At 49.2% G+C, this 22,472-nt stretch overlaps 6 protein-coding genes and 4 non-coding genes across 10 annotated transcripts; 5 read left to right on the forward strand and 5 right to left on the reverse strand.

The window, feature by feature from the left end:
- The first annotated feature begins 433 nt into the window (after positions 1-433).
- BDW70DRAFT_126094 (putative acid phosphatase) lies at positions 434-2,524 on the forward strand. The gene is made up of 7 exons (XM_073735031.1): positions 434-576; positions 642-654; positions 716-750; positions 808-823; positions 892-1,057; positions 1,120-1,454; positions 1,508-2,524. The coding sequence occupies exons 1-7, from the start codon at positions 487-489 to the stop codon at positions 2,407-2,409; spliced, it is 1,557 nt and encodes a 518-aa protein (XP_073601305.1). The 5' UTR covers positions 434-486; the 3' UTR covers positions 2,410-2,524.
- A 379-nt stretch (positions 2,525-2,903) lies between these two features.
- On the reverse strand, positions 2,904-6,155 carry BDW70DRAFT_155163 (ribonuclease Z; the record flags this gene model as incomplete). The annotated part of the gene is made up of 1 exon (XM_073739996.1): positions 2,904-6,155. The coding sequence occupies one exon, from the start codon at positions 6,153-6,155 to the stop codon at positions 2,904-2,906; it is 3,252 nt and encodes a 1,083-aa protein (XP_073601306.1).
- Positions 6,156-6,751: 596 nt separating this feature from the next.
- On the reverse strand, positions 6,752-9,413 carry BDW70DRAFT_126100 (bZIP transcription factor). The gene is made up of 2 exons (XM_073735033.1): positions 8,053-9,413; positions 6,752-7,984 (listed from the first exon to the last, which is right to left on the reverse strand). Exons 1-2 carry the CDS (start codon positions 9,053-9,055, stop codon positions 7,146-7,148), a joined length of 1,842 nt encoding a protein of 613 aa, XP_073601307.1. The 5' UTR covers positions 9,056-9,413; the 3' UTR covers positions 6,752-7,145.
- Positions 9,414-10,219: 806 nt separating this feature from the next.
- On the forward strand, positions 10,220-10,292 carry BDW70DRAFT_t5. Its single transcript has one exon. It is a non-coding gene; the product is annotated as a tRNA-Thr (tRNA).
- Positions 10,293-12,844: 2,552 nt separating this feature from the next.
- On the reverse strand, positions 12,845-12,917 carry BDW70DRAFT_t14. The gene has a single exon. It is a non-coding gene; the product is annotated as a tRNA-Thr (tRNA).
- Positions 12,918-14,476: 1,559 nt separating this feature from the next.
- Positions 14,477-14,549, forward strand: BDW70DRAFT_t6. The gene has a single exon. It is a non-coding gene; the product is annotated as a tRNA-Thr (tRNA).
- Positions 14,550-15,547: 998 nt separating this feature from the next.
- BDW70DRAFT_t7 lies at positions 15,548-15,620 on the forward strand. Its single transcript has one exon. It is a non-coding gene; the product is annotated as a tRNA-Thr (tRNA).
- A 410-nt stretch (positions 15,621-16,030) lies between these two features.
- Positions 16,031-16,743, reverse strand: BDW70DRAFT_4562 (uncharacterized protein). Its single transcript, XM_073744048.1, has 2 exons — positions 16,308-16,743; positions 16,031-16,190 (listed from the first exon to the last, which is right to left on the reverse strand). The coding sequence occupies exons 1-2, from the start codon at positions 16,584-16,586 to the stop codon at positions 16,065-16,067; spliced, it is 405 nt and encodes a 134-aa protein (XP_073601308.1). The 5' UTR covers positions 16,587-16,743; the 3' UTR covers positions 16,031-16,064.
- Positions 16,744-17,111: 368 nt separating this feature from the next.
- On the reverse strand, positions 17,112-18,673 carry BDW70DRAFT_4581 (sterol desaturase family protein). The gene has a single exon (XM_073744056.1). It carries the CDS (start codon positions 18,277-18,279, stop codon positions 17,236-17,238), a length of 1,044 nt encoding a protein of 347 aa, XP_073601309.1. The 5' UTR covers positions 18,280-18,673; the 3' UTR covers positions 17,112-17,235.
- Positions 18,674-19,605: 932 nt separating this feature from the next.
- Positions 19,606-22,143, forward strand: BDW70DRAFT_165611 (ABC-F family ATP-binding cassette domain-containing protein; the record flags this gene model as incomplete). The annotated part of the gene is made up of 7 exons (XM_073741785.1): positions 19,606-19,677; positions 19,728-19,917; positions 19,971-20,183; positions 20,229-20,421; positions 20,469-20,568; positions 20,620-21,714; positions 21,769-22,143. The coding sequence occupies 7 exons, from the start codon at positions 19,606-19,608 to the stop codon at positions 22,141-22,143; spliced, it is 2,238 nt and encodes a 745-aa protein (XP_073601310.1).
- Between the last annotated feature and the right edge of the window lie 329 nt (positions 22,144-22,472).

The following is a 22,472-nucleotide window of genomic DNA, read 5'->3' on the forward strand; positions in this document are numbered from 1 at the left end:
TAATTCTTTGAAGTAGAGCTGTATGTTCAAAGGGTTCCTTTCGCAGGGTCCAGATCGACTGGCAGGTCAAAGTGGAAACTTGGAGAGAGAAACTTGAAGAAGGCTGCAGTGGACAGTAGTAGTTGAGGTTGCGCTCTGGCGATAAGCCGGGGATAAGTAAGGCTTGGCGTCTAATGCTGTCCGCTCTGGGTTATGTACATAACTTTTCCAGCTTTTCTGAGTTGTAACCAGATACAAGCATCATGTGGACTTGGGGCAATTCAAGCTTGTAGACAAGCGACGAACAGCACAGAGATTACTGACCCTCGATGGAGTACGATGTTTATACAGCGTGGGCAGGTAACCGGTGCGGGTCAGCTGATTGGCTATTGCTGCTGCTGCTTCTGCGTCATCACCGCCGGTCTTTTGTCCGTCTCCGATCGTTGGGAACTTTCTCTCCTTCACCTCCTGTTGTACTGGGCACTCCGGGTGCTATTGTTCCTCAAAATGACGACCCTCATACCTCGCGGACCATACACCCAAGATGAAATTGAAAAGCTCTACCCGAAGGAATTAAAGCTCCAGCTAGTTCAAGTTGTACGTGCCGATCTATCCTTCTGGAAATAGCCCAATCGAGGTCTCGCTGCTAACTTCCCTCCCAGTTTCTACGGCATGGTACAGATGAAGCTCTCCACGGCCAATCTACACAAGTCGAGTCACTAACTCCAACCCTCAGGCGAGCGCACGCCGGTATCTTCGCGCTTTGAGAATGTACGAACCCAATTCAATTGCGGCGTGGGTGATACTTGCGCTAATCTATTCTTCTAGGCAGGACTGCTACCATGTAATTGATACGATGATCCCGATTCTCGTCTTCGCTTTCTCCCGCTGACCACTCTTTTCCTTCCCAAGATTGGCCTTACTGCAATGTTGCCCGCCGCATGGTCCAGATGGCTGCGAGCAATGAGGACCTTTCGTCATGGAACGCCTTCAAGTGGCGGAGGAAGTTCGAGACATTCGGCGATAGGGACCAAACAATAGTGACTGTCGGTGCAGGTGGTGACATTGAGGGAATATGGCAAGTTACGCCTAGGGGCAGTCTACGCGGATCCTAGCGCATTCTAATTGCGATTCAAACAGTCAGCACGGCGAATTAACGGATAAAGGACGTGAGACGACCTACCAGCTCGGTCAACGTCTGCGACACCTGTATGTGAACCAGCTCGGATTCATGCCCAAAATCAAGTCCGACACAGAGGACATGTATCTCCGTGCTACGACCATTCCAAGAGCTCTGGAATCTCTTCAACAGGCATTCTGGGGGATGTATCCCGCTAGCGCACGTACAGAGGACTTTCAACCACCAGTGATTGTAGCGCGGTCTGTGTCAGAGGAGACGCTCTTTCCCAACGAGAGCAGCTGCCGTCGGTTCAGACAGCTTGCTAGACTTTTCGCCGACAAAGCAGCTCAAAAATGTGCGTATGCAAGCTCGGACGCTGACCATATACTCACATATATTCCGTAACAGGGAACAACTCCGAAGAAATGGACTATATCAACAGCGTTTATGGCAAATGGATGCCTGAGAATTCACCCCGGGTGGCTGTCGATTCTCACCCCCGACTATCTGGTATTCAGGACACAATCAATGCCACAGACGCTCACGGCCCCGCCACGAGACTCCCCTCGGAATTCTACAATAACAAGGCCCGAGCTTATATGGAGCACATAGCCGTCGATGAGTGGTTCACCGGTTATAACGAAAGCACGGAGTACCGTAAACTTGGCATCGGAGCTCTGATGGGCGATATCGTCGACCGCATGGTTGCCACTGCCGTAGATGGCGGCTGGCGCAGCGAAACCGCCGCTTCTGGTTCCTCTGTGGAGAGGGGCAAGGCAATTAAGTTCGCCATGAGCGGATGCCATGACACCACTCTCGCCGCCATTCTAGGCAGTCTGGGCACCCTGGATAACAGATGGCCTCCTTTCACTTCCTCCATTGCCATTGAACTCTTCTCTCGCGTAAACTCAACGTCTGAAAGCACAAATACCGCACCTCCGGCGCCCAAGCAAGGCGGTGGCCTCTTCTCCTTCTTGTCCGGCTCATCTTCTGCAAACTCACGCAAGACTCACCTCCCTCCCTCTTCGACCGCTCGCACGCCTCTTGAATCTCTCCCCGAGTCAGCGCGCCAAGCCCTCCAGAAGAATTACGTCCGTATTCGCTACAATGACCGAGTCGTGCGCATCCCTGGCTGTGCTGTGAAGCCAGAGAATCACTTACCTGGCGACGACACGTTCTGCACATTGGAGGCGTTTAAGGAAATCGTTGATAAGTTTACGCCGAAGAATTGGAAAAACGAATGCGTTCAAAATCTGGGTGAGGGGTTGTATGGCAAGGATGAGAAAGAGAAGGCTATTTCCGGTTTCTAGTCTGAGTATCGTTCAGGTGATAGAAGGTCGCGGGTTACAGGGTGTGTACATACAATTTCTCTAACATGCACAGTCTAATCTGAGAATGTATATATATTAGTGATTGCAACTTTGATTGATTCCATAATTACCAATGGCTAACAGTATGGTCCATGTTAAGCAGGCTATGGCAATACATTCTATTGCTCAGAAAAACCTGGCTTCCATAATACCGAGGGTATAAAGTGCATGGTCTCCATGAACAGTCCGGATACGTCTATGTACACCGTCTGAGTTCTATCATGCATCTAAAATGCACTTCAAACCTTCAACTCACAAGAGCAGAAAGTATGAGGGTAAGAAGAAAGACGAAATACTATATATATGGCACATGGCCTGGCCCAGAAGAGTGGCACGTTTGCCCAACCTTCTTGATCTCCAATCCGCTAGAAGTCCCAACTGGCCCGCCCCTGCTCCTTCCTGTTCCTGCTGTAGATCCTCAACAAGCGTTAAGCTTATGCATCCTTTCCAGACTCATCCGAACTCCACCCACTCTCACTCTCCGGGGCATCCCAGATGGAGACCTTGGCCTCAGGAGATTGAGGCCGAGACTGAGAAGAAGACCTACCAGACGCGCGGGCTTCCTTCTCCGCCTTTGCCTTTTCCCTTTGTTCCTGGCTCATCTGCTCCTGCTTTATTTTAAACTTGTTCTCCCGCCTAAACTCCTTTCGTTTCTCGTTTTCCTCGACCTCACGCCGTCGCTGTTCTCGCGCTTGGTTCTGTTCGATTTTGGAGGCGCGCTCGATGATATCGAAGAGGCGCTCAACGGCAGGGGCATATTGTTCGAGTGTGTACATATCGCGGACGCGGACGCGCATGTGGTCAAATGCTGCGATTATGGGGACGATGGGACGTGGTGGGGCATCGGGTTCTGGAAGCTCTGAAGGCTCGGATAGTTCTAACGACTCCGAGGCGTCGGGGTTCAAGGCCGCAGGGTCATCAAGGGCTATGTTCTCCTGCGCATCAATGTCGTTCTCGAAGGGAATATCTGTGGATGCTGCTTCGGCTGCTGCTTTTTCTTGCTTGCGCCTGATACTTTTGTGTGCCCTGAAGTCATGGGCTGTGATTGACTTGTCTTGGACGAGCTCCTTGGGCTGATCGAAGTGGGCGATTTTTTGGTAGCGCTGGCTGAAGTGGGTGAGGAGGATAGTGCGGGCGCGCATTTTGCGGCCTACTTCAATAGCTTCTTGGGCGGTGGAATGTTTTTTTGCGAGAGCGGAGCCGACCATGTCATCGCTGAATGTGGCTTCGTGGATAAGGACGGTAGAGTCCTGTCCAATAGTCACAAACGTAGGCGATGGCCGGCAGTCACCTGAGAAGGAGACTTTGAAGCCATCGGGGAAGACGAGTGAGACTGCCATTGCACCACGGCAATGGGAGACGTATGCCGTTAGAATATCGGACAAACCCGTGGCTTTGCGAAGCTTGGCGCTTAGCTCCTCTCCTGGTGATCCTTTGCAGTTGAATTTCAGTTCACTTTGTTCGGGTTTTATGTGTTCAACTTCCCGCCCACGATAGGAGCCGTCGGCACGGCAGTGGCGGTATTTGAATGACCATTTCATCCCTTCGTCGCCAGTCCTGTATAGATAGGCAGATAGCGGCGTGAGCTTGGCGAAACCGAAATCTTCAACACCAGCATATTCCTCCAACCACTCAATCATCATGAGATCAGATACGACGAACAAACGCTTCTCCTCCAGGATCTTCCCCATGTCCTTTTCAGGCTCGCACGGCTGTGCAACCCCACCGGGATAGTTTTCCTGGTACCAAGCCTTAATAACAGAGACTGTACCAAGGTGGTGGTCCGCATGGAGATGGCTAATCCAGATTAGCCGCAGGTTTTGAAGAACTTCACGTAGCTGCTCAGGACTGAACATGCGCTTGAGCTGACCAAGCGTGCCCTCGCCACAATCAAATAGGTAATATCCCCGACCTGGAACATAAACCAGGGTGCTGGAGACATTTCGATATTTTGAAGGTGCAGATGACCCCGTTCCGAGTGTGATGATCTCCGCGTCGGCACCAGGAATGTCGCTCACAAATTGCTGAATCTTCTCCTGGCGCAGCGGATGTTGCAGCCTCTTGGTAACAAGTCGAGCCCGCCTTACAGCAGACTGCGGCATCTTTGTCAGGATGCTACCTGCGTTCAGTCGTCGCGGTACTTCATCTGAGTTTATCTTGAACTCGGGCTCCATGCTGACGATGAGTCCGGGCTCGGCTCGTTCGAATGAATGGTTTTGGCTATCCACAGCCATGCGATCTTCCAGACTAGATTGCGTTTGTGGAACACTGTTATTGTCGTGTATAGGGACTAGGTAATTATCAGGCCTTATCCGGGCCATGCGAATGGCCGACCCGGCAACACTTTGCATGGCCAGATAGTTCGGGCAATAATCCGTGCTCGAGACGATGTGTTTGCAGTTCGGCATTGAAGCGACGAATTCCCGAAGCCGAGGGTGTTCCCCGACACCAGGGCCCAGGATCCAAAAGAAAGCTGCCAAATTGCTTGCAACTGAGGGTGACTTCCATTCGGGCCGGTTCAGGAGGCTCTCGACATAATCCGGAGTCGGGAGGTCCATTACTGCTAGCCCTTTGCCGGGCTTTGTAGGCTCCAACACCATTTCAGGTGTCACCATCATTCCATCAGTAGCCTTGACAGTTTCACCTCTTGTCAGAGCACCAAAGTCGGGGCCAGGCTTGACATTCAGAGCGATTGCCTTCTTGGCATCAAACTTTCCGCGGAGGTCGTGGTTCTTGATGATGTAACATAGACTCTCAACGCATGGTGTAGTTGTTGGGATCTTGCTGATCGACGCGCCGGGCCAGGGTTTACGGACAAGAACGGTCATCTCAGGAACTTCCTCAGCTCCTCCAGGAAGCGGGCCTGTGTACTTGTCCAGGTCCTTGGTCTCCGGATTTCGTACAAAGATTTGCGCTGGCATTTTGACGTCGGCAAGACGGGTTTCCTCCAATGCATCCAGAGTCCAAGTTGAGTCAAACATATGAGAAACAACAGACTGCCGCACCAACTGATCCTTGGATTGCTGGTCCACCTCCACTAAACCCCCTACATCTTCGCGAAATTCGTCAAGACTCCTCTTTTTAGGGCTTTGCGAACGTGGTGTGCTAGAAGACGGGTTGATAGGCATGGCCCAGACCTTGATGTTTTCATCCGAGAAAGTCGGCACCTCAAAGGGGTCGCTTTGATCAGTGCGCAGCCTCTTCGCAACACTTTCCGCGTCATACTCCTTCGTATGCACGGGCAAACCTTGCCTGAAGACAAACCTCCGGGCAGTGGCCAGGGTATGAGCAAGATTCTTCGAACCGTGGACAGTCAAGTCGTGCTGCGGGTCTTCGAGCTCTGCGTTGGCCGGCGTTTGTTTCGTATCTTTCTTGGTCCACCCTCGCTTCTGTCGATTCGCCTCCTTTTCGCGCTCGAGGGCTTCCAGAGCCTCCTTCGAACTGGCGCGAGCATCGGCCTTCGTAAGAATCATGCCAATCAAGCCTCCGGTTGTATCCCATCCCATCCGACCCGACAAGAAAACATCAGACACGTCCGTCAACTTTGTCCCTCGTTCCGTACATGCTCGTTGGAACCCTTCTGCAATTTGACCGAAAAGATAACGTTTCCCTGGAAAATGCAGGAGAAGCGCCGAGCCTGGGGTATCAGCCGTCGGCGTCGTCAAGATCTGATAGTAGAACTTCATTTGCGTAATTCCGACTTTTGGAATTTGGGGTGGTTCCAGAACAGGCGCTGTATTGTAGACGAAAGATCGCTTTTGCTTCTTCGTATAATGTTTCGAATCGTCTTTCTCAGATGGCTTGAGGGAGCGGACTATCGAGGCTGCGGGAGCTGTAGAGTATGCGCGAGGGCCTCCTTTTATTTGTAACAGTGGACGGACGGCGGCACAGTGAGGTAAGAGCAGGGCTGGCCCACGAGAGGCTTGATTGAGCAGCCTTGCTGGTAACCGAAGGGAAGCCAATTTGGCTGGTGGAGGATGAACCTAGACGCAAGCTAAGGGGCTGTCATATGAGTCACACAAACAGGTGCGCAGTGGACAAACAAGAAAATCAATGTGAAGTGTTATGAGTCAAAACTGTCATCCGCAGCAGTAGGGAGATTTGCGGGGGTTGATTAATGGCGATGAGCTACTCCGTAGACTCAAGAAGAGGTCTTGCGAAGAACGCCGCCCAACTTTTTTTATTACCCGAAACGGATAGTTTCACCTCAACACCAATCAGATAGTCCTTCCAATTATGCTACTGACAAAACTACAAATTTACAAGCAGGATTATACTCAAGGATAATGGACACAATCACCATTGATATTAACGATAGCAGACGCAAACGATTAAAACACCCAGTCGAATTTACCCCTGGCTTTATAGCCATCCCATTGCCTGACCAGGTCCAATCGCTAACAATTGCAAAACCAATTTAAAGAACCAGCCCCAGAAGAAAGCGCCAGACCAACCTCAACTCCGGAGGGGAAAACAATGTAACAGCCGATAACAATATCGATCTCCAGCTGAGATTGTGTACTTCAGAAATCAATGCACAAAGGAAACACCACGAGGGAAATGATGGTATACATGACGTGTAGATGTGCCTAGGATTGAAGCACTAGACAAGAAACAATAGCTCCATAGGATAATTTTGGCATTGTGAGAATGGAAACAGAATAGAATATGGTAAATCATTGGAGATGAGCAGTCATCATGGAGACACGTTGCCAGGCATCTTCCATACTGTTGCAGAGGTAAGCAAGCCGACTGGCAGCGGCCTCAAAGTCACTTTCGACAACAAGCTCGTATTTAGAAACCTTTCCGACCTCAATACCATCAAAGGATGAATCTTGTGCGATGGCCGACACGGATTTTCGTGGCTGGTCGGCGAACAGTGCAAGAACCGGGTCGGATTCGTCAACATCAACGTTCACGTCCCCAGCGTCCACAGCCGTTTGTTCTTCATGGGGGGAGAATGAGAGGAATGAAGCGTCCCTTTTGCTAGAAACGTCGGTGAAACTGATCCCTTCGAGTCCAGATGATTTACCAGAAAGAGTGTCGGAATCTAGTACGGGAGGCTCTGGGACTTCCAGGACAGCAAACACAGAGGGATTGAAGTCGATCCCAGAATTCCAGCCGCCATTGTTCATGTTCATTGCAGAGACATCAATCCCCTGGCTCGGAACCATCATCATTCCCATTTGGGAGTTTTGCTGTTGCATTTGATATCCTTGCTGTCCGTGGTTGCTAATTTGCTCTTTGACAGGGTTTGATTGCTGAAGCGCGGATTGCGGAATAGTTGAGTTCTGCGATTGCTGCGGCAGGTGAGGCAATGGCACTTGAGCACTCGGGAGACCATTGACGTTCGGCTGCTCATCCAAATAGTGCGAGAAGCTGGGGGACGATAGCAGCTGACGAACCAAGTCTGTGAGACGAGCATTTTCGTCGCAAAGAGCACGGTTCTGCTGGCGCAGTTCGTGAGCTTCGTTGGTTTTCTGGGCGACCTCGTTCTCCAGCTGTCCGATGTATTCTATATGATGGATTAGTACGAAGCTTTCAAACCCCGGCATCATCCCATAAGAAATAATCAAAACTCACCTTTCCTTCGAGATCGAAAAGCACGTGCTGAAACCTTGTTGCGGAGCTGCCGGCGCTCCTTGCTGCTCAGTTTCTTTCCTTCCTCACTGGCGAGAAGCCTCTCATCCTCATCCATATCTTGCTCATCTTTCTTGGTTCTTGTCAATGGGGCAGCAGACGGCGACGGGGAAGAATCTGAGGGCGTCACAGACGCAGATTTCATCTGCTGTAGAAGGCGTGAAATACGTTCATCAACTGATGCATTTGGGGCATGTGGGTGGTGAATTTGTGGCTGTTGCTGTTGCTGTTGCTGTTGTTGTTGTTGTTGTTGTTGTTGTTGCTGCTGCTGCTGTTGCTGCTGTTGTTGCTGTTGACGCAGCAGCTCATTCTGTCTCTGCTGTTGAGCTGCCTTGGCCATGGCAGCTTGCTGGTGCATGCCAGGATACATGCGTCCGACTTGTGTGGAGGAACCCATGGGAACGACTTCCTGTCCTCCCAAAGCGTTCGGGTCCACAAATTGGTTATTGGTTGAATTTTGCGAGACATAAAAGCCGGGAACCGTAGCCATGATGCTGTCTGACTCGAGGTCCATCTCAGAAATGTTCCGGGTCGGGGTGGAGTTGAAATCCAGGGGCGCTTCATCGCGCTTAGTCTGAGGTTGAAACATGTCGCCATTCACGGCGAAACCAGAGTTTGTAGCACCAAATGGCATCACTTGGTTGAAAGGGATAGCTTGAGCCAAGGCACCAGGTGGAATGCCTGTCTGTTGCTTGTGTTCTTCATATTGATGGCTAGGGGCCGGAAAAGCGACAGGTGATTGACTGGATGAGGCAAAGCTGGAACTTCTTGCGTCGCTGGTAACATACTCTGAGCTAGGAAGAGCAGGATGCGACGTTGGCAGGCCGATTTTTGATCGTGCTGGCTCTGAAGGGGTGTAGCCCAGTTGGTCCAGGTTGAGGAACGAGTCGAGGTCTTGATCATAAGACGTCTGAGCGACAACCGGGTTTTCCGCGAGCGTCGCCATGTTATGATCTGTGTGCCGCTAGGACTGCGAAAGATAGATTGGATGATATTTCGAGATCTCGTAGTCAAGACGCAAGGCTCTGGAACGGTTGGGTCGGAATTCGGCTGTACGTATGGAGTACACGGATAAAGCGAGTGATCGAACAGGGGTTGAGTCGGAAAAAGCGAGAGCGAAGTTTTGGAGGTGCAGAGCAATGGGTCAAACACAGGCCGGCATCAACTGAGAGCGAGGAGAGAAAAAAGCGGATAAATAGAGTGATAAAAGGGAACAAGATGGACGGTGCAGGAGATGGAGAAACAAACAGGGACAGGTGGATGGAAGATCAACTAAGCCGGGCGCTGGGATGGTGAGGTCTGAAGAGGGCGAGGGAACGGTAGGCGGTGGGTCGTAGTGGGGAGCGCCAGGGGGAACGGCGATACCGGTAATTTACAGTGAGAATAGAAACAGGTAAAAGAGGCTTGCGTGTCCCCCGCTGACTCAGCGGCCTTGAGTTTCCCGGTTGGTTATACAAGCTCGGACTAGGACTCCTGAAACCGGTGCTAACGCCGCCCATCCTGGTTTCTGTATTCTGATACAATACAAGGTTGACTGCTCGAGAGTGCAACATCAATCTACAAAGTATAGATACTTACTCACTCCTCAATTTGATCAAAAGTTGACAACTGCAATGATAGCAATCTGTCCTCTTAAGACTACGCTGCGCACAAATATTGGAGCTGAAACTCGGCTGTGTTGTGCTATATTTACCCTCCTTCAGGCAGCAGAATAATATGGGAGCTTGGAAGTTTGAACCGGCGAATTACTGCGTAAAATATAGGTTGCCAATTACGGAAATATAGACCGGACACCAGGATTAAGTGCGTGGCTTTACGAACGCCACGCCTAGTGGTTGGATAAATATAGTTACAAGAAGTACCAAACAGTAGAGAAACAACTACTCTGAGTACATATGGACCTACTACCGCTTGTCTGTTGACTGAGTTTGGTAGATTTCATACCCAAACCATACCTGCATAGCCGCATAGCCACTCCGAGACTCAGTTGACCCTAGAAGCATAAATTTGACTTCTTGTGGAATGGGAAGTGCCAGGTTAAGAGCGTGGTCAAGACGAGTCTGTTAGAAATAGCTCATAAACCACTAGATAGTTACGAATTTCATCAACTGCTCGCATAGCTCAGTTGGTAGAGCGCGTGACTAGTAATCACGAGGTCAGCGGTTCAAGTCCGCTTGTGAGCATTTCTATTTTGCTTTTTTATGACCTGATACTACTGAAATGTGGTACTCTCCTCTCTAGACCCGCAAAAGCCACAACAAGGCTTTTACCAAAGACCACGCACGCCCCACTGACGGTGCCGCTGTTGATTTGTTCTTTTTCTGTTTCAGGTTTGACCAGCAGCGATTGCAACCCACCAATCGGACTAAATCAGCCCCTGCATATACCATCTCAGGTAAATGACGTAGGTGGATCCGGAGAGGCGCCTTAACCATCTTCATTCATTGTCTTGTTGAAAAGAACCGATAAACACAACAATGAGAACAACGCCGATGCCGCGGTCCTGGCAAAGAAGTCAAGAATCGATAGTCTACTTAATACGTTCTATTGATAAGATGAGTCCGAAGAATGCTATAAAGTACAAAAAATAAAACTAATAATGCTCGGTCTTTTGACGGATAATGATATATCTGTCCAACCGCACGTACACTCTTCATTGACATACCTAAAGACACTAAACTGTCCATATAAACCTTTATGTGCAAGACGTCTAGTTGATACCCTTTTTTTTGTCTCTTTTGCTGGTTTTTCTTATTGGATTGCCCAACCAGCTTCGTCGTCACTTGCCAGGTTGAATCTAGGGCAACTATTAATGTATGGCAGTACTAATTGCCTAGAAAAGTGCCACCGCTTTCGGAGCGTGCGTTGTGGGCGGCTTAATCCCATCATCATGACAACCGGCACCCAGTCGAAAAGCAATTCTTCAGTTCGGGGCTGCAAAACTCTAATCAGACAGAGTGGGGGTGCCAGCGGGTAGTCCTATCGAATACCGAAGCTTGCATCTAACAAAAAGCCTTAACCTGGAACTTAGCGCCGGCAAAAAATCCTTGCATATTTGAAGGTATATACAGAGTAGGTATTCTTGAACATGGGCCTCGGGATTGTTTCAGCTTCGTAAATGCAACTCGAGAGACGAAAGTTGTTCTGGCTCTCAGGGCGATGTAGTGTGGAGCAGCACAAGTATGGAGCACAGTATGGTACTTCGTATTACCTTACCCCAAATCCGAGCTCGGATTTAACTATCAGATCGTTCGACCATGGCCGCGGGGCTGTTCTAGAAAGAGAAAACGCACTCTAGACCAGGGCTTTAACTTTCAGTGAGTGGGTTGCCCCTATTGCGGCGCACTGAACCAGCTACTTTTTAGACATGCCGTAACGCATTCAGTTGCTCTCCGGTCGGGCACCCTTGTCGGTTCTGCACTCTAAAGGTATGAAGGTTCGGGAATATCAAGGACCAGCCAAATGTCCTCGAAAACCGCATTCTCTCAATCCGTGAGTTTGAGTTGGAGTATACCTGCAAAACATCTAACTCATCATGAGACTGGTAGCGAGACCACCTGCTTCAGCAAAACCCCAGTTTTCTTCATCATGTCGCATTATCGTATGAGATCTTTGGCGGAAGGGCTTAGATCCCGAGCCACGAGTCCCGCGACGTAGGGCTAGCCGAAGCCACAGTCTGGAATCCGATATTCTACGGGACACCGTACCAAACAATTTTATTGTCAATTGTGGTTTACAAAGCCGAGTCTAGGCACTTTGAAGAGATTCCCCATCCAATCTTCGCTCGGTTCTCGACTCTTTCTGTTTTGTCTCAGTTTCCTGGCCAGAACGGCATATGTAAGCGTGTGTGGCACAGCAGCCTTAACCCTGTCATGCATTCGGGCTGCAGACATCCTGTTGTTGTCTGCAGAAAGTTCCATCTGGCATAAGCGACTTAGGCATCTCTTTTCTATCCTCAGCCAATTCGATCCAGGTGGTGAAGTGGCTATGCAGAAAGAAACGACGTTAATTCGTATCTGCTTTCTCTTGGTTTAGCAGAGTACGCCCGAAAAAGAACTGGCCACCACTTTTACTCCGTATATAGTTTACAGCCTACAATACGAACTTGACTCGGAAATCATTGGCTCTTTGCACCATTTTAGCCCGCGGCGCTCCAAACATGGTTGTGGCTTGGCCCAGACTTACAATGAACTATGTACAAGCACAGGCTATCTACGGCTAATATCGCCGAAGTAAACCCGGCTCGCACGCTTGCACTTGAAGTCCTGCTCTGCGTTTTCCTAAGCTGGACTAGGCATAACTGTTGTACAGGATCAGTAGTGAGAACTGAAGCCGCACAGCCTCATCTGATACAGAGTAGAACGGCAGAGTGACCCGAGGAAATTAGCTCTGAAAAAAATCTAACACCAAGAATCCATCATACTCTCATCAATATGGGCTCGCAAATGACGTTAGCTGAACCTGAAGTAAAAAAGATAGATAATGCCACGATTCTGATCACGCCCTTTTACCATAGCTGATGTCGAGCGGCGACGGCCGTCCAGGGCGTTACGGGAGAGAGTCGACGGTGTCGTGGATCTGCTGGGCTACATGGAGCCAGCCTTTCCAGTGAAGAGATTGGCTTAGCTTCAGGCCTTATATCACACGGGTGCAATCCGCCTGTAGCCCATCAATTTATCATATCCCATAGTAATAATAAACATTAATAAAAACTGAAGAAAAGAGATAGAAAAAATGCTCACAAGCGGACTTGAACCGCTGACCTCGTGATTACTAGTCACGCGCTCTACCAACTGAGCTATGCGAGCTAATTGATGGAAATTGTCTTTAACTGTAAATATACAAACAATAAATCTTGTCTCGGTGTTCGTTTTCTGACTCGACCTTCTTCTGTTCTCTTGTCAATTGTATATGACCTACTAGTCATACTGGCAGCTTCCTAATTCGGATATCGGAACTGCAAGCTCCGGTTTACTGAAGCTTATGCAAGGATTTCCGCCATTTTCTTAGATCAAAAGTTATTTATCTCTCAGCTGTTATATCAGGCTAGGTTGCTTATTTTTCTTTGTGTATTAAACCACTATATATAGCTAGACCGAAACGAGCAAACCATCATTCGTTTATAATACAAACGATTGATGCCAGTAGCTATGTCTAGGGTGGCGCTCCATATCTCTCCTCATAAGCTCTTCACTATCATCTTGAATCATGTAATGTGGCAGTATGCGAACAATAGTACAGCTACATACTACATCCCATCATATGAGTTGAAAGTCGCTCCAAACTGCTAGCGGTGAAGCAAGTATTTCATATGGCGCCGGAGATGGGTGTTTGTGAGAGGTGTCCTGCGCTTCGTTCTCTAATTAGACGGCCTATGCATCCTAGGATAATTTGCTTGCCGAAACACTATAGCACTTCCAAGATTCTAGGCATAGTTTGAATATGTTCGTACGATGTTGATTTCAGCAATTTCATTGACGGTAGGCTCGAACCTATGGCTGTCTCCGCTATGTCTACAAGATGCACTCTAGCGTTGGAGTTCCTGAGCAGCCTTAGATTTAATTGGAGACAGTGGTTAATTCTCAAGGGTTGTCAGAGTTGATGCTCAAAATGTTACTACGGTCTGATCGTGGCCTTGGTGGTAAATTCACGGGGTGATGATCATATGTGGCCACTAGGTAGGGAATAAACCAGCTACCGAGGGTCATGCTCGGTTATTGGCAAAACAGCCACGAAGCAAATACGACCACACTGCGGTTATAACTTAAGGCGCTGACGATGCCCAAGCGGCAGGAGCGGGGGAAAGCGACGCTATGATCATGGCCGTCGGTTCGCGGCCTGACTGCTCTCAGCCTTTGGGAGTTCGAGATTAAACTTAAGGCAAGCCTGTCCACAGTATGTGCTGATCTAGGCTTATCTTACTGCGCTTTCTGCCGGCTGAGGGCGCCAAAACACTGTCCTTCGAAGGGGTCAATGGCGATGTTTCCAGGCCTCCCGTACTCGCTCGGTATAGAACAAACATATTTTCTAAGCATTCGGGCATCACTCGAGCCCGCAACTATTTGGAGCTGCTTTACACTTGAATTTTTATCAGCTCAGATCATCAATATGTGCCCAGGATCTTACGACACCCCAGTCCTGTATGAATACGCGTTCCTCATCCAGCAGAATGACCGGCTCTATACGATGTGGCTTAAAAAAGTCTGCGGAAATTTTGAGCGGAAATAGTTATCGGCTAGAGTTCTCAGCGCGCCTCTAGGACAACTCAGAAGCGCTACTCTCTTGAGTCTATACGTAAGGTCATGAAATCGGAGGCTCACCTTTTCAGTGATATAAATGCAAAGAGCAGCAGAATCTTCCATCCGAAGCTCGCATAGCTCAGTTGGTAGAGCGCGTGACTAGTAATCACGAGGTCAGCGGTTCAAGTCCGCTTGTGAGCATTTTTTTTTTTCTCTATCGCACTATCACGATAGTGATTAGTCTCATTGATTGAGGAATTCTGTGGAGTAATTGCCTTCAGAAAGTGCTTAGGATCTGGAACTGTGTAATGATTTGGCATGAGCATGCTCCTTTAATTTATCGCCGTTGATGGTCGAGCTGGGCACATAAAACGGTACAGCCAGGCCGACTACGTGGAGCACATACTGCGATACAACACTGCTCTTTGCCATGCATATAGCTTTACTTCTCAGCAGGGGTTACAGAAACACCTTTGGCTCATATGTGACATTTCCTTGGCGCAGACTAGCGTTTTCCTACCTTCGTTCTCTAAGAGATGACTGGCCGCTATAGCCAGAGAAGCGGGAAACCAAAGTAGCAGAGCACTGGAGAGTTGAGCTATACTGCAGTAAGAACTCTCCGGCATACATGACTTTTTCATTGAGCCCATATTCGAATTCACCCCGGGGCCATAACCTCGGTTAATAGTTGGCTTACCGTTACTCCCAACTTCTGCCCCATTGGTAATGTCTAATGGGCCAAACGTGGAGAGAAATGATTCCTTTTTGGGAACATAAGCTTGTAGCCAAAAGTCAGAGCATATAAATAAAAGTATAGCTCCCACGAACGCACAGAGCTCGGAAATAACCTCTGTCAGACCGAAGCGAGACCAGGAAAAGATGTAAGACCGATTATGTAGACAAGAGTCCTCAATTCCCAGTCAATCCGTCATTAAGGACATAATCGGAGCGCTACAGGCGTCCGCGAAGATCGTGGACCCGTGTCGAGCAAATCACAACATAAATCAGCCGCGAAAACATGACGGCCAAGGCTTCTGGACAATGGTAGTCTGAGATAGTCATTCCTGTAAGGTATGTTGGTTTTTGACTGTGGCATCTATTGGCTTTTTGATATTGATGTCATGGTCGATTCCATCTGCGATGGTGCTTATTTTTGCTGTTTCTTATAAAAGCACTTCAAAAGCGTCAACCACCAATCAGCTCGCATAGCTCAGTTGGTAGAGCGCGTGACTAGTAATCACGAGGTCAGCGGTTCAAGTCCGCTTGTGAGCATAATTTTTTTTTCCCTGGATTTTTCTCTGGATCGTTCTTTCTCTTATACCGATTGCTCTATTTTTACATTTTTGTTCGGCTCGCGAAACATTAATATCTTGGTTTTTGGTGGGCATGGTGCAGAGATAAAGGTAAGGGATGCTCAAACGCGGACTCAAGCTGCTGAACTCTCCCCCGCGAATGTAGATGGTCATTCCTCGTTTGGGCATATTGAAGTGGCAGATGTGCCCGCATATCTCATGAAGTTTTGGGCTTACGCATGTGATACTCAGGGGATACATGCCAGAATGGATGTGCCTGGTTTGGTAGCCCGGTGCTCGGCTCAAAGATATATATTTGACATTGGCCTCAGATACGCAAGCAGCGCCACGAACTAATGTAGATATTTAGATATTTTACAAATTGAGGATACGCCAAGCCATCAGTTTACTAGGTATATGAGAATCACTCATCAGGACCGGCCCTGTCGTTAGGGTGCGCCAGAGTCGCCGCGGTAAACGAGTAACTCGTCCGGCGGTGGTCAACACCCGCATTGGTACTGTCAATGCTAGTCTCGAGCTCTGAGGGACCCTTTTCGATTGTTAGTATAATACCAGATACTGGCGAAGTCTGCATCACTGCTATTAACTCCGGTAAAGAATCATGAAACAAGCAAACAGGAGAATTCTAATCAGCCAAACGACCAACCTTGCTGAAATCATCCCCCAAATTAGCACCAGAGCTGCCGGTCCCAACGGCAGGACCACGTGAAGCCGGAGCAGTACCAGCCTGCACCTCATTCTGCGCATCGGCTTGAGCCTGGGCTAGATTCTGACCGTAAGTCTGGGTCTCGGATTGACCCATACCGGTCGTATCTCCCCGACCCTGGCCCATTTTACTTCGAGTATAGTCGACGTTTGCGTTGAATTGGTCGGTGAAACTGCTGTTGCCGGTGCGGCCAGTATTGAGGTTTGGATTTCGGTTCATTTTTAGCGTTGAGTAGGCTGAATGGATAGGTAGCAATAGAGATTCCAAGACGCAGTGGTAAGACACTGAAATGGATTGTGAAAACTGGGAGAGAATGAGGCTTCTCTTATATTGAGGTGGTATGACGGAATGAGGTCATGACTATGCGGGGAGGGCACGTTCGTGGAAGATTCGATGAACCGTGGTCGAATCAGCCCCGAGTGCTCATGGAGCTGCCCTATTGTCAACTGGCCGTCTAGGACAAGTAATCCTTCTTGTTTAATGGGCTATTGGTTGCTGGACCGAGAGGACTGTCCGTACTGATAAACCCGCATTCAGTGGAATGATTCTGTGGAGGATGAAGTCATAGAGTATGGATGGTTTTGTTGCGATTGGATATGGCGGTAGTGTGCTCTAAATAGTGGCGAAATCGGGCAATTAACTAGGGAGTGCTGACCATATTCTCTTTCATTCATAGATAGCCATCCTGCTGTAAGTTGAAGTACAAACTTGCAGTGAACGTATTTACGTAAATATGTACGCGGAGCACCTACGTATGCCTTGACTCAAAGCATCTACCCTTATGCCGTCGCCGAGTAAAGTCGCTCTTACTCTATAAGTCCGGCCGTGTCTCGTCCATACTGCATCCATTCGTCGTCGCGCTGCGGGGCTAAGATAGCGGCATGGGCGCCGTAATATCGAAGTCGATATTCTCTTTCGCCGACTCGATCCGATCGTGACAGGTGCCGAATAAACGGTCCCACAGGCGTGTCTGTTTGCCATAGTTGTAGCTCTTTCTGTAGCCCTTTCGATGGTGCAAGTCATGGTCCTCAATGACTATTTCCGCCTTAAAGAAGTCTAGCAACCATCCTAGAGTAGAAGGGGCCGTCCCATGTATGCGAAGGCCACTGTGTCCCAAGACCTCAGTGAAGGCGATGTATTCATGGCAGATCCACCACTCATAAAAACCCATTGGCAACCCAAACGCCTTTAGAGTCATGTAGGTGAAAAAAGGGACCCCAACCATGTCAAAGAACTCCTGCTCATGGTCTGCGTAGGCCGAAAGCAGGGGATTGGGGTGTTTGGTCAGGTGGTGGGTACGATGAAACTTCCAAAGAAAGTCCACATCGTGCATCGCCCTGTGGTACCAATAGAACCAGAAGTCAAGAACAATGCCATAGAGACCAATCTCGAGAGGGAGCCATGCCCAGTTCATTTGCGCGGGCAGACAGTCGGCGCTGTAGGAAAAGTAGATCGACATGGCTAGACGCGAGCCAGTGGTTTTGTAGAGAGACTGGACAACCTTTGCAATGCCCACATCGGGGATACCGTCACGCTCGTGCTTGTCGCCATCCAGAAAGCCCCACTTGTGGCCGAGTCTGCGGAGGATATGCACTTCATAGATGACAATCGCATTGAACGCGAAGAAATAGAAATTGAAGGCGGCGAAAGGACCGAGGGCGTAACCAGTATAAGATGAGAAGACTTGATGTATGAGGAGAGGAACTGCCGAATAGATGAGCACAAAGCGGTGTAGAGACCACTGAGGTACGTAGGGTATCTTCTCGTCCTTTGAGTGCACCGGCACCTCGCGATCACGGTCGACGTGGTAGACATTCAGGAAGTCGATGATATGGTGATAGAAGTTCCATTCATCCCGGTTGCCATCACGCCAAGTGGATTTCATGGAGTCTTTAGGATTCACTGTAGCCATGGCGTGGAGAATTGCTCTCTGTTGGTATCTGATGTTTACTCCTCGTGAGGAGGGGATCTAGTAATCCTTATATTCATAGTGGTTTGGTGGATATCTGACGCTCGGAGACGCGATCTGGTCGTAGAAAGCATGTGATGGAAACTTCAGGCTTGACGATCTAACCTGTGATCTGTCTTGCGTTTGCAGATCTCTTGTCCCAACAAATTCAGACGCCCAGTCCATCAGGGTCCATTAGACATCAGTTGAATGGCCCTTACCGTATCGGGTATCTACCGCGATTAAGTAATAACTCCCCCACATGAAAACGGTTGCTTGCTGGATGAGCCCCGCAAATAATGAATAATGCGTCGGGTGAGTGGATTAGCTCGCAAGAATGTCATTTTTGGGATAGCAGGCTCGGCTGTTGGAGAAGTAGATGATCGATCTTGGTCTCGTTAAGCCGTCTGGGTTGCATCAGGTGTGATTGCCAATAGCGCTGTATGTGAACGGTCATGGAAATGCTAGAGCGTTCAACTATTTGCGAAATCCAGAGCTGGACCAAAGGTCATGTCTGAGCTGAGACACGGAAGCCTGAGAGATGTTTGAGACGGCGGCGTAGCACTACCATGAAGCCATTGTAGGCAAGCCACAGCGGGCCTTTCGAAACGAAGTAGGCTATCACAATGCCATGCTTACCACAGAACACGGTCTGAAGCTCGGATGGCTCAAACAAGAATCTGGGAGAAAAAGCAGAAGCCAGTTGAAGAGGACCTCGTTCATACACTAATCTGGTCGAAGGCGGCCCATTGATGGTTCGTCAAAGAGATTCGTCGTTTTTTATTTCAGGTTATCATACGGAGAGATGCAGATATGAGATCTGCGATGAAAAAACCCACCTGCATAAGAGCTCGTCAATGAAATATGCCAAGATGGATGATTCGATACCCGAAGTCACATTGGAGTGGGCGATGATGATGTGTATACTGTGTGTCACGGGTGAGTCAAACTGGGCCTGAACGCATCAGGCACTTACCTAGGTATAAAACTCGCTATTCCCTTTTGGGACCCCGCTGCTCGTGTCCATATAGAGACCTTGACTCAAGCATCCTCACTTCTGCAAGTTTGGGAAATGAGCCCAAGAAGTTGTGGACATGGTCTTTACAGGCCGTGCCAAATAAAGAGACTGTAAACACCGATAACCAAATTTATGTAGAACGGTGCTCAACAGCAAAGCACCTGTATCCAGTGGATATACGTCCCTTGTTGATACTGGGACCACGGAAATCTACGCAGCTCTACGCCTCGAAGCAATCCATACACTCTCAAATTGAGTTCTCGAAGTTCGTTATGGCTCTTTCAATCATAGCAACCTGCAAACAGACTCGGTTTCATATTCTTGATGACCAACCATCCCGAGAGGTTTGCTCCACGTCCAGTATGTCAACATACAGTATAACTCAGGTCTACAGGTTGATGTCGAGGGCCTTACAGTCGCAGTATCTTCAGTGTCGGAGTCTGTGGAAGATCCCTCAAGAACAAAAGCAAAGGGGAAATCGAAGTCTAAGGCCGAAGCGAGAGAGCTCATTTCTGATGCGCACTTCCGGCTTAAAGCCGGCGTGCATTATGGGCTGATAGGTCGCAACGGCACTGGAAAATCGAGTATGTGATTTGACTTCAGGCAAGACACTGTAGCTAACGTGGTGTGCACGTAGCGTTGTTGCGGGCCGTGGCCGATAAACTGGTACCGGGCATACCGCATTCAACACGAATAGCCATTCTGCAGCAGACAGATACTGCTAGTGAAGACGGTCATGGACCCTTCTATGATAGAACTGAAGATCAAGGAGCAAGTGAGGGAAAGTTCGTTCTGGACTATGTCATGAGCAGTGACCAGTTCAGGAACGAAGTCACTCGGAAGATGAACTGTAAGAACACAGCCCTTATCTAGATGATTTCTCATGAGGATGCAGTTTTGTCAAAGTGCTTCGAGGCGGAAGACCCGCTAGAGCCTGTGAGGGGGATTCGAAGGATTCGCCACGAAGATATCGAAAAGCAGCTGTTCCTGGCCCGCAAAAATGCCAGTCTAAGAAGTGGTGCAAGGGGACTGCAAGCGCGAAAAGAGCTGAAAGCCGTCGAATCAAAATTCGAGCTTTCGAAAGAGCTGTAAGTTGTCCCTGGATCTTGCACCTTCGCGCAAGCTAAGTTTATAGTCTCGAGCAGGCGAAAGAGGATATTGATGCCGAAGTCATAAAACAAGAGACCCAGACAGCAATAGAAACATTGCAAGATCTGCAATCCCAATTCGAAGCAGTGAGTATCGCCTGGCTGACATCAACCCCGGGGTTGCTGAACGGTCACTAGATGAAGCTTGTCGACATAGAGCGGCAGGCTCGCCAGATCTTAACTGGATTAGGATTCAAAGAGGATGCCATGAGCAAACCATTCTCGACATTGTCGGGTGGCTGGCGTATGCGGTGCATGCTGGCGAGCGTCCTAATTCAGAACCCTGACATCATGATTCTGGATGAGCCAACCAATTTTCTAGACCTATTAGGAGTGATCTGGCTGGAAGAATATCTGAAGCAGCTCAGAAATTTAACACAGACGACCGTTGTCCTAGTCTCCCACGACAGGGACTTTGTGAATGCTGTCTGCGAAGAGATTGTCATCCTTCGAGACCAAAAGCTCACTTATTTTAAAGGGAACCTGTCCGCATATGAACAGGATTTTGAAGAACAGAAACTATACTGGGGCCGCATGAAGGAAGCACAGGAGCGCCAGATAGCCCAAATGGAAGCAACCGTCCGTGAGGGCATTAAAGTTGGGAAGAAAACGAACGACGAAAACAAGCTCCGCATGGCCAAGTCGCGACAGAAGAAGCTCGACAATAGAATGGGAGTCCAGGTTAACGCACGCGGAGGGAGGTTTAAGCTGAACCGAGATCTAGCTGGCTGGCACTCAAGTGCTCGGGCGGAGATTGAAGTTCCGCAGGATGAGAAGGGAGCTCTGATTGCCTTGCCTGATCCTCCCGAGCTGCGGTTTCCCGGCCCGCTTATATCACTAGAAGGGATCACCTTCAAGTATAAAACTGGTGCATCGCCAGTGTTGAAGGGAGTCGATCTTGTGATGCACCTGGGAGATCGCGTGGGTATCATGGGCCTTAACGGGTGTGGAAAATCAACTCTGATCCGTCTGGTGGCCGGCATCACCGTGCCGACTCAAGGAAAAGTCTCCTCGCACTCGCGGCTGAGAATGGGGTACTACGCCCAGCATTCTATTGAGGAGCTAAAAACCATGGGGCTGGAAGACCCTAGCCTGACAGCGTTAGGGCTGATGACGAAGGACGTGGATGGCTCACTCAATGAAGGCCAGTTGCGAGGGTTGTTATCGTCTCTAGGTCTCCAGGGGAGGATAGTCTCCGACGTTCCAATTCTTCGACTCTCTGGAGGACAGCTTGTAAGGCATCCGGGATCAGCTTAAGAGCTCGTATCACTGATATATGCCACACAGGTTCGTCTGGCCTTGGCGAGAATCATCTGGAACACACCGCACCTACTCGTCCTCGACGAGATTACCACTCATCTCGACTACCATACAGTCACAGCTCTCGCAACCGTATTGTCCACTTTCAAAGGTGCAATACTGCTCGTCTCCCACGACCGGTTCATGGTTCGAGCTGTGATTGAAGGGAAACGCGACCTAGACCACAAACTAGACGACGACTTTGAGGGCGTCGAAGAGGAGTCAAATATGGAGCTGCCAAGGCGGCGAGTCGTCTATGTGATGAAAGCTGGTACTATGACAGTTCAGGATGATGGCGTTGAGCAATTCGAGAAGAGTTTGGTAAAGAGAGTGCAGAAGATGTTGCATTCAGCTCGAGTTTAAACCTTCCAAGATTCAGTGAGTCCTGATCAAATTGGTGTCCAAGAATGCGCAAAGCCTGACTCTTTCGCTCAGAACTAGACGAAAGGCGAGCAAACGTGTGTTCAATGTAGCCGGGCTTAGCAGGAAAAATAAGCCGGTGGTTTCGTGGCGATGCGGAAGGAGGACGACCAACCGGCTAAAAGGCGTCTTGCTGCTACAATATTGGCCATTGATGAGGCAGGCATGCACGGCTTGTATGAGCATACTCAGAAAAGGGGCTATAAACTTACCGCGTCTCATTACTTGCCACGTGAATGACGCATCAGAAGAAGGGCCGAAGGCTTGAGACC

The sequence above is a fragment of the Aspergillus foveolatus genome (genome assembly GCF_047715535.1).
Source record: "Aspergillus foveolatus strain CBS 279.81 unplaced genomic scaffold BDW70scaffold_1, whole genome shotgun sequence".
NCBI classification, from domain to species: Eukaryota; Fungi; Ascomycota; class Eurotiomycetes; order Eurotiales; family Aspergillaceae; genus Aspergillus; species Aspergillus foveolatus.